Source organism: Vicia villosa, unplaced genomic scaffold, assembly GCF_029867415.1.
Source record: "Vicia villosa cultivar HV-30 ecotype Madison, WI unplaced genomic scaffold, Vvil1.0 ctg.003152F_1_1, whole genome shotgun sequence".
NCBI classification, from domain to species: domain Eukaryota; kingdom Viridiplantae; phylum Streptophyta; class Magnoliopsida; order Fabales; family Fabaceae; genus Vicia; species Vicia villosa.
The window spans coordinates 124796-135997 of NW_026706125.1; the positions used below are offsets into that span (position 1 = coordinate 124796).

General features: G+C 47.3%; 1 protein-coding gene across 1 annotated transcript; it reads right to left on the reverse strand.

Moving 5' to 3' along the window:
• Positions 1–6420: 6420 nt before the first annotated feature.
• LOC131640461 (uncharacterized) lies at positions 6421–8025 on the reverse strand. The gene has a single exon (XM_058910851.1). The coding sequence runs from the start codon at positions 8023–8025 to the stop codon at positions 6421–6423; it is 1605 nt and encodes a 534-aa protein (XP_058766834.1).
• Positions 8026–11202: the final 3177 nt, after the last annotated feature.

Sequence of the window (11202 nt, forward strand, 5' to 3'; positions counted from 1 at the left end):
GGTTTCGCTACTGCAAGTTGTTTGACTAAAGCGGTCAGCTCATCAAGTCTGGTTTCTAAAGCTCTGTTCGAGGAACCTTGAATTTGATGTACACCCTTGGTTTGGACAGAATTGGTTCGAGTGGTGAACTGCTGGGAATTTAGGGACATATTTTCAATGAGGGCCCTGGCAGCAGCTGGAGTTTTGTCAACAAGTGCTCCACCACTAGCAGCATCAAGAATGTTTCTATCCATAGGTAACAACCCCTCATAAAAGTACTGAATGAGAAGTTGCTCGGTAATCTGATGTTGAGGGCAGCTTGAAACCAACTTCTTGAACCTATCCCAGTATTCAGCCAATGACTCGTTGTCTTGTCTAATGCCACAAATCTCTTTTCGGATTGAAGCAGCTCTAGAGGCAGGAAAGTATCGCTCCAAGAACACTCTCTTCAGAGCATTCCAGCTTGTGATTGAATTCGGTTCAAGATCATATATCCAGTCCTTCGCTGCACCCTGCAAAGAAAAAGGAAAAGCACGAAGTTTGATATGATCTTCAGTGATCCCTTCAGGCTTCAATGGTGTAAAGCACACCACCTGGAACTCCTTCAAATGTTTGTGTGGATCTTCACCTGCAAGACCATTAAACTTTGGCAACAAGTGTATTAAACCCGATTTTAATTCAAAAGGAACAGCAACAGCATCATATTCAATACACAAGCCATTATAATTAACATCAGGGGCTGCAAGTTGCCTTAGAGTTCTATTTTCAGCCATTTCAAAAGCAAGTTCAGAATCAGAATCAAACAAATTATGCAAATAATCAGACTCAAAATCAGACTCAGCTATGGTCGGTGAAGTTGAACTATTGCTAGCCTGGCCTGCTCTACGAAGTGTGTGCAAGGTTCTCTCTACCTCAGGATCAAAAGCAACAAGTTCAGGACAGGAAGACCTAGTAGCCAGGACTAGTGCGCAGCAATGTAGCAACAAACGTGAAAATGCCAACTATGTCCCTAAAACAAACACAATGAAGCAAATCGATTAAAAACAATTCAAAAAAATAAACTGACACCGAAAATAATCTAATGACGTAAAAATAGAATTTTGATATTTTTTTCGGAATTTTTTGACTCTATGAAAACAGAAAATAAATCATTAAAAATAGTAAAAAGGTTTTTTTCGCGATTTGAAAAGTTTGTCACGTAACTACTTTGTAGTAAGTGATTTTTGATCAGGGATTTTTTTCACACCTAACTGTTGGGACAGATTTTCAAAACGGTGAAATTTTCCCAAAAACCGATTTTTTCGACTCTAGAGGCGTTATGGTCGAAACCGCGAGGAACCTATGGCCAAAACGCGCAAACACTACACCTAAGACTCTAATATCAGTTAATATTCACAAGAATCCCCGGCAACGGCGCCAATTTGATCCGCTGTCGCTTGCGGGTCAAAATGAGTAGTTTTAAAAAACGTAGTATAGCGACAATGGCTCGAGTCGTATCGCAAGGATTCTTGATTCTATTAACTAAAAGCAAAGTCGAATTTCGGGGGGGGGGTTGGTTTGGTGGTCGAGTTACAGAAAAAGAAGCGCTTAAAATAAGTGATTCTGAAATAAGCTGTTTTGAAAAAATGATTAATGAAATGAGCCAATCTACTGAATCAGTTCCTACTATCATCGATTATCATGATTTTAATTCCCTAAGCGGATTGTCTATTCCTATTTGGATACAAACTCAGTGACAAGCGGTTAAGTTTGTGAGAGGTATGATCCTATTGTCCGAATTAAGCAAACGGGATAGATTTTCATGGATTAAGCAAACATGATTGATCAGGCACAAAAACGGATTAAGCAAACGTATCGTGCCTAGGTTAGGATCATACAATCAACCAAATTTAATCAATATATTTCATGTAATTGAATTAAGCAAACAAGAACACAAAACATCATCGAAAGGAATTAAACTAGAATTAACATTATAATAATCTCAAGTATTGGAACCTGAATTACAGTAGATCGACTCAAATGCGATTAGTTCTCCATGAGTTTGTAAAAGCCCTCAATCCAAATCGTGAACAGTGTATTCTTGAATAGTGTTTCGGCTGCTGCCCTAGGAGAAACTAAGACAACCCGTTTTACAATCCAACTGGGTCAAACATACGACCCAGGCCCAAAACTAATGACCCGAAACTGAAATAAAACTAGTGCTGCAACTTCAACGAATATTCTGGCCCTTCTACAGTCCGATTCTGACTTTGACTCCAACATAATAATTGTAGCTCTTTCTCTTAGCTTTCCGGCGATTATTAGAACGCCTCAATCAGACTCTTGGAACTCCAGATATGATCGTTTCCGTGCAGACTGTTAATGCTGAAAAATTAATACGAAAAACAAATAAGTGCAAAAATAAAATAAAATATTAAAACATATTAAAACATAAAAATAAATAAATCAAACCGAAGAAATGCTTGAGTACAAACATGGAAGAACGTGCATTAAAATGCACTGATCACTGGGCAAGGTGAGGGAACTCGAAGTTGATTGCGTTGCCACACTGGGGGTTGGATTCAAGGCGGCTGTCGATCAGCTGCGGGTCCTCAACCCGCGTTTGGTGACGATGGGAATTAGTCCGTATAATAAGGTTATGGAAGGGCAGATCGAGGCGAACCCGGACTTCGATGATTGGGAAGATGGGCAAGGCGTCCAGGGTGGTGAAAGCAACGGGGCCAAAGACGATGATGGTGATGTTTGATCGGCTTGTTTTCTTGTTTTCTGGCCTGCGCGCCAAGACTTTTGTTTGTTATGTGGCCTGCGTGCCAAAGTTGTTTGTTGGGCTATGCCCGGATAGTTTTTGGGCCTGCGTGCCCATTATATTTGTAATATTTGGATATCGTTGGCCAGTTTGGTCGGCCTTTAATGCTTTACTGTTTTGATTCTCAATGTGTTTTAGAATGTTTATTGTTGCAGATTTTTGAGCTCGGATTATGCTTGTAATCCGGGGAGGTATTCCAATACATAGGAATAGTTTATCAACTGTGCCCAGCCGAGGTTAATCTCCCGGGCGTGTGGGGTACGACCCGGGTGCGTAGAGCAGGTGTGCGCTATGAGCGAGCACGAGACTGCGGTTGGGGGCCAAGTGCTCGCGGCGTGAACTTTCCCATCGCGAGTTGGGATTCTGCCATGCAGGTACTGCCAGGGTGGATCCAGGTGTAGGATCCGCCGTGTAGCCGGTTCTATTCTTTGATAGGGAGTTTCGACTGTCGTTGTCGTGGAGCGCTCGTGTTTGTACCATGACGCGAGTCCGTGCCCGGTTCCTCCTTGTGTTCGGGACAAGCGGCCGGGGAGTGTTAGGTTGTGTCTAACTGTAATAGCGTCTGAGTTTTTCAGCATTCCAAGGTCGAGCAAGTTTTTCACCGAGAAGGTTCTCGAGGTAATAGGTGCCATTCTCGATTTTATCGTAAACTCGGTATGGGCCTTCCCAGTTTGGGGCGAGTTTGCCCTCGCGCGAGTCTTTCATGTTTCTGCGGAGCACTAGGGCGCCGACTTCGAACTCGCGTTTGATCACTTTAGCGTTATGGCGCACAGCTATCTGTTGTTTCAATTTGGCTTCTCGGAGGGAAGACCCTGCTCGGATCTCTTCGACCATGTCGAGTTCTTCCCTCATAGCTTTGTCGTTGAGTTCTTCCTCGAGAGGCGACTCGGTCCGACGAGAAGGTTCTCGGATTTCCACGGGTATCACGGCTTCGGTGCCGTAGGTTAACCTAAACGGGGTTTCGCCCGTGCTTGAATGGGGCGTTGTCCTATATGCCCAAAGTACACTGTGTAGTTCCTCGACCCAAGCATTCTTGGCCTCGCCGAGTCTCCTTTTCAATCCTCGGAGGATGATCCGGTTGGCCGCTTCGGCTTGTCCGTTTGTTTGGGGGTGTTCAACCGAGGTGAAGTGCTGTTTCTTGCCGAGCTTGGCTACAAACTCTTGGAACTTCCTATCAGTGAATTAGGTGCCATTGTCGTTTATTATCGCCTCTGGTACCCCGAACCGAGCGAGTATGTTCCGTTTATAAAAACGGAGCACGTTTTGGGACGTGATCTTGGCGATCGCTTCGGCTTCTATCCATTTAGTGAAGTAGTCTACGGCGACCACTAGATATTTGTTTTGGTATGACCCGACTGGGAATGGTCCGAGGAGGTCCATTCCCCAGGTGGAGAAGGGCCAGAGTGATGATAGAGACTTAAGCTCGTTTGGGGGAGCTAAGTGCATGTCGGCGTGACGCGGACATTTATCGCATTTCTGGACGTGCTCCTTGGCGTCTCGCTGCATGGTCGGCCAATAATACCCGGCCTTGAGGACCTTTCTCGCCAATGATCGGCCGCCGAGGTGTTGGCCGCTGATCCCCTCGTGAAGCTCTTGTAGTATCTCGAGCGCTTGCGAGGCGTCGACACATTTGATGAGAGGAATGGAGAATCCTCGGCGGTATAGTTTGTTCTCGACGATAGTGTACGAGCAGGCTCGTCTTTTGATCGCTGAAGCTTCTTTCGCGTCGGTCGGAAGTTCGTCCTTCATGAGGAAGTTGTATACTGGGGTCATCCAGTAGTGGTCGTCGCCTATGGCGAGCACTGGTAGGGGTTGTGCGTCCTTGTCTATGCTCGGCCTTGATAGGATTTCCTGGATCACTGACTTGTTCCCGCCCTTTTTCCTCGTGCTTGCGAGTTTGGACAAGACGTCTGCTCGGGAGTTGTGTTCTCGAGGGATGTGCTCGACTTCTGCCTTTGTGAACTTTTTCATTCTGTCTTTGACAAGTGCGAGATACTCGACGAGCACGTCATTTTTGGCTTGGTAATCGCCGTTGATTTGGGACGCGACGAGTTGGGAGTCGTGTAGATTTTAACCTCCCGAGCACCCACATCTTCGGCGAGTCGTAAGCCCGCTAGGAAGGCTTCATATTCGGCCTGGTTGTTCGACGTGGTGAAAGACAAAACTAAGGATACTTCGATGATAAGCCCTTCGTCGTTTTCTAGGATAATGCCGGCCCTGCTTCCCGAGCTGCTTGAGGCGCCATCTACGTAGATGGTCCACTTATTCTCGGCGGGGGGCGGGGAGTTAGCGATTGAGGTCATCTCGGCTATGAAATCTGCCAGTGCCTGAGCTTTCAGTGCTTTCCTGCTTTCGTATTGTATGTCGAATTTGGATAGCTCGAGGGACCACTTTAGCATTCTCCCGGCCATATCTGGTCGGCTGAGAAGTTACTTGATAGGCTGATCTGTTCGAACGACGATGGTATAGGCAAGGAAGTAGTACCTCAGCCTTCTGGATGCTGTTATTAGGGCCACCGCGACTTTCTTGATTTGTTGGTATTGCACCTCGGGTCCTTGTAGGGCTTTGCTGGTGAAGTATACGGGCTTCTGCCCGTCTTCAGTCTCTCGGATCAAGGCCGCACTGACCGCTTTGTTTGAGACGGCCAGGTAGAGATATAAGATCTCCTTGTCTCCAGGTCGGGAGAGGACGGGTGGTTCTGAGAGTACTTGCTTAAGGTGGGATAGTGCTTGCTCGCACTCCTCAGACCATTCAAAGGTCGCTTCCTTTCGTAGTAACTTAAAGAATGGGAGAGCATGTTGGGCGGATTTTGCGACGAAACGGGATAGTGCTGTGAGCATCCCGTTTAGGACTTGGATGGATTTTTTATTGTTAGGAGTGGGGAGTTCCGAGAATGCTCGGCATTTATCCGGGTTGGCTTCTATTCCTCTTTCGGTTAAGTAGAAACCGAGGAACTTGCCTGCCCAGACACCGAAGGTGCATTTCTCTGGGTTGAAGCGCATCTTGCAGGATCTGGCCTGCTCGAACACTCGCTCGAGATGCGTGGTGTGGTCGGTGTCCTCACGAGACTTAACGATCATGTCGTCCATGTATACCTCGAGGGTGTCGTCGATCTCTCCTCGGAATACCTTGTTCATCATCCGTTGGTAAGTGGCGCCGGCATTTTTGAGTCCGAAGGGCATCACGTTGTAATAGTAGTTGCCCGACTCAGTCATGAACGCCGTGCACTGCTTGTCGCACCTCGCCATGGGGATTTGGTTGTAGCCTGAATAAGCATCCATAAAAGATAACAATTTATAGCCGGTCGAGTTGTCGACCAGCCTGTCAATATTAGGCAATGGATAAGCATCTTTGGGACATGCCCGGTTAACATCAGTATAATCAACACACATTCTCCATTTTCCATTAGATTTTTTGACTAGTACAACGTTTGAGAGCCAAGTTAAATACTTGGCCTCGGAAATAAAATTCGCCTCTAAGAGGTCTTTTACAGCTTTCTCGACAGCCTTCGCTTTCTCGGGAGACTGCCGACGCCTACGTTGAACTACTGCCTTCGCGTCTGGATCAATGGAGAGATAATGGCAGGCGACCTCAGGGTCGAGTTCGGGCATTTCAGCTGCGCTCCAAGCGAACAGTTAGGCGTTGGCTTGAAGGCAGGCCATGGGCTGCTTCCTCGGCAGGTCTGGGATATCTTTGCCGATCTTCACCGCTTTTTCGGGGTTGTCGCCTAGGGGGACGAGCTCGAAGTCCCCGTCTGGGATTGGTTGGACGGGGTGAGCTGTCTTCGGTCTCGTCTCTTCGCTGTTCTTTAGTTCTTCTTCTGTGAAGCGAGCGTCGAGGTCGAATGAGCTGACGTTGGTCGGTTGATGCTGATCTTCCCGAGGAGGCTTGTCTTCGGCCTTTGGCTTCTTGTTGGAGCTGGAGGGAGGGGCGATTAGTTGCAATCCTTTCACCGAGGTGTCGAATATTCTCCTGGCGGCTTCGATGTCGGCGTTGATGGTGGCTACTCGTCCCCTTTTCGTGTAGAATTTCATCTTCAGATGCACGGTTGAGGGGACGGTTGTTAGTTCAGCTAGAGTGGGACGCCCGATGATGCAGTTGTAGAGGGTCTTGTAGTCGATCACCAAAAACCTTATCTTGACCTTTCTGGAAGCTTCCCCTTTCCCGAAGGTGACGATCAGTTCGACGTAACCCCAAGGTTTGGTGGTCGCCCCGTTGAAACCCTGGAGGTCGGAGCCCACATATGGGGTGAGATGTGAGTTTTCTAGTTGGAGGGTCCGGAACAGGTGGGAATACATGATGTCGACCGAGCTCCCCTCATCGACTAAGACCCGTCGAACGTCAAAATTCGCCATTCTTGCTCGGACGAGCAGGGGAATTGTGGTGTTCGGAGCTCCGCCGGGCAGCTCTTCCAAGTAGAAGGTGATCGGGTCCGATTTTCCTTTGAACTTCTGTAGGGTAGGGCATAGGTCTGAGTTGGCGCTGATCAACTCATCAAACTTTCTCTTCACTGAGCTGATAGTGAGAGAACCGGGGTCCCCGCCATTGGATACGACCATAGCGGTCGGGAACCCTTCCCATGAGCTGAAGGCGGTTGTTACTCCGACCGAGGGTATGAAGTCCTCTGGTCGGGTGATGGATAGAGCTACTTGTAAGAGCCTGCTGTCTGGTGAGTTGCCCTCGTCAGAGTTCCGTTGGTCGTCCCTCCGGGAAGGTTCTCCTTTCTTTGTGTACTTCGAAAGGCGACCTTCCTTAATCAGGGTCTCGATGGCGTCTTTGAGATGTATGCATTCGTCGGTCAGATGCCCGTGGCTCTGGTGATACTTGCAGTATTTGGATTTGTCGGTCCCTGGCCTGGCGGGGTTCGACTTCGGGGGCCTGATGCTAGAGTTCTTGAAGTCGGTGCTTTTGCACTCGGCCAGGATTTTCTCGCGTGAAGCGTTAAGGGGAGTATAGTCGCTGAATCGACCGGCTGGTCCTCGGCGTTCTTTGGCGTCGTGGGACCTGTCATACTTCCTTTTCTCATGTCCCCGGCGCGAGCCCGAGTTGTCGTGGTTCGAGCTGCGGGCAGCATCATTGCTCCTCGAAGCTTTTATCGCAACCGCTTCGCCTTCTTCGAAAGCGATGAAGGCTTGGGCCTTGTGGAGGAGGGCGTTCATGGTGTGCACCTTCTCGATTTTTATAGCCTTCTTGAAGTCGCTTTCGGGGAGGAGTCCTCGCTCTAGAAGGTATCTCTTCATGTAGTCGGTCGTCTGTACTTGGACGGCCTCTTTGTTGAACCTGTCGAGGTAGTCTCGGAGAGGTTCGTTGGTTCCTTGGATCACAGCTTCGAGGTTCGCCTCTGACTTTGGTTGCCGACGGGAGGCTGTGAAATGGCTCAAAAAGAGTTCCTTGAGCTCGGTCCAGGAGTGGATGGAGTTGGGGGGAAGATTCCTGTACCACGTCATTGCTCCTTTCCTGAGCGTGGTCGGAAAGATGCAGCATTTGATGGAGCCTCGGACGACGTGATAATCCATGACGGCTTCGATGCTTCGAATATGGTCGTCGGGATCGGTAGTTCCGTCGTATAGGTCCAAGGTCGGTGGTTTTTCCATCCCTCGTGGAAGATGAGCTCTTCGGATGTCTTCGGAAAAGGGGCTGTGGAAGTCTTCCTCCTCACTTGGTCCTGGAGAGGTCGAGTGTCTGCCTCGCCGGGATTTCACCTGTGCTCTGCCCGGATTTTTGCGGTTGTCCTGGGGAGGGGAACGCTCGCGGGGTTTCAACACAGCTTTGGAGAGGCCTCGGGAATCTCGTTTGGGGGAGAGGCTCCCAGTTTCAGTGGTCTCAGGTCTCTGATTCTTCCTGCTCTTTCATAGTGGAGAGCGGGAATATGATCTCTGACGATGATACCTTTTAGGAGGGGAGCGCGAAGAGGATGGGGAACGCCGACGATACCTCCTCGGTGGTGAGCGTGAGGAAGAATAGGAGTGCGATCGGTAGTGTCTCCGCGAGGGGGAACGATATCGTCGCTTCCTCTCTAGCTCGTGAATGCGGTCACCTTGAAGCCGGATGAGACGGTTGGTCTTCTGTAGTTCTTTGAGCAAGAGGACGGTTGTGGGGTCGGCTTCCTCTGGGATATCGATTTGTTCTTGATCGTCTTCATAGCAACCTCTTTGCCTCTCGGAGGTATGGGTAAACGAAGAGGCAACCTGTCCGTCTCTGGTGTCGGTTTCGTTCAGGTTTTGAGCTTGCTCTGGCCCGTTATGGGGTTGAGGCTGCTCGTTCCCACCGTTTTGAACTTGCTCGCCGTTCTGAGGTTGTTGTCTTCTGCCAGGTTGCGAGGTCTCATGCCTTGACCTCTCTTGCCCGTCAGCGGTATGCTGTTGTCCTTCTCATTGATGTCGGTTCGTCCCCTCGGGGGTGGAACCTTGGATGAGATCGTGCAGGTGGAAGGGATCAGGGTTTGGGACGTTGGCGTTGTTGTTGTTGCCAGCCATGACGATCTGAAAATGAATTAGCTTTGATCTTTGTTCTTTAAAGACGGGGAAGTTTGTTTCCCACAGACGGCGCCACTGATCGTACCTGATCAGAAGAATCGTCACGTGCGGCTGGATATGGCTTGATGAACAGGATGGGGGGTACCTGCAAGGTTCTCCGATGCTAAAGTCAGCAGCTATCAGAGAGAATGAGGGTTTAAGAAGTGAGAAATAGATACCTGACCCTCTAGTGAAAGAGGGTATTTATAGCCCCCAGCGCTGGGCCAAGGTTTCCTAATTGGGCCAAATCCAAATGGAGGCCCACGTGCTAGGAAACTGCCAGAACACCCTCTGCTAGGGCTGAGTCAGCAGGTGACTCACGTTCTGGGTGAGTGTGGTGTAGGATTCGGAGGAGGTTGACCGGATCCTTCGCTGAAGCGTTACACGTGGTCTTCATGCTTGACTGATTCGTAACGGTAATCAAGGAAATGGGCCCAAACGTATTGGGCCTGCTCGGCTAGCAAGAAGAGCTGGGCCTGCTCGGCCCAGTCCAGAACAGGAACATTATCAGAATGAAGAGGTAATTTAAGATTTGAATGAATTAATCCATAGGCATGCATAGACATTTATAGTTATAAATATCTTGGAATTACTTGCAATTCTTTCTAGTCTTTCTTGGGGTGTGTCAATGAAGCACTTGGATTGTAGGGTTGAGTTAGATTCAAACCGTGTAGGTTGAAAATTTTCTTTCCATCATCTTTGATAATTATGTTCAGCATTTTTAAATTTTTTACTTAGGTCTATCTCCTATATATATTATGTCTAGTTTATGGGTGTTCCTTTTCTTGCTGGCCAACTACATTATGAAAGTTGCTTGGCAAAATAAATTTACATTGATGTTATGCATATTTTTCTTTCAGAATACTGAATCATCACAACCTGGAAAGCAAGACAGTTCTTCTTTTAATGGCTCGGGGTCGAGAAATGAAGGATGTGTCAAGGAGACATCTAAAAATGAAAAGAAAAGAGAATGTTTCAACGAACCCTCTCATGACAATGGCGGTTGCGTTGCAGATGACTTTCCGGGAAGTTCAAGTGATGATAATTCCTCCAAGAGTTTGCCGGATGGAGAAGCCTTTATTAAACAGTTGAAAATAGACATGGAGGAAAACCGATTTTGTTACATGCCACCCAATGTCAAGCCGAAAAAACTTGATTATGTTCACTATGTTCGAAAGAAGGATAAAGGTGCCCTGTCCTATGTTGCTCATGCTGATTATTACATTTTGCTTCGGGCATTTGCTAGAGTTGCATATGATAATGACTTTCGGATTTTGTATATCGGTGTTTTGAGCCTTGAAAGAAGACTTGCTTGGCTAGAGAAAAAGATTGGTCCATGCTTGCATTTGAAACCTCCTAATATTTCTTGTCAATATTGTACTCTTAGGTCAACTGAAAAATCAGATGATGAATCTGAACATAAAACTTGAACATTTGAAAATAAATGTTGTGCTTTTTAACATTTCATTATCTTTTAATAGGTGTATATTTAGTCTCAATATTATTCAAGATTCAACCATGGTATTACATAGCTCTTTTTATTCTGTCACTGGCACCGTGTGCTTGCAAGCAGTCCATTGGCTCATCCATGACAACAATGTAAAACTTGAGTGGTTTACATGGCACACTGATGACTGATTGAAGGCATTTTGTTTCTTGGTCCCCTATAGCATTTCTTCTAATTCTTTTACATCAATTTTCTTGGTGTGCAGCAGAAAATATAAGAAATAACTATATGTTAGCTAAATGCACATTTGGTTCGATATATCATGCTCAGATTCCAGTAAGTTCTGTTGGAAGTCACTGGAATCAAGATAACACCTACATATTATTGAGTCCAAATGGCATGTCAATCTATTCATATATCTCAAAGACAGAGACATTGTGAATGTTCAATTCACA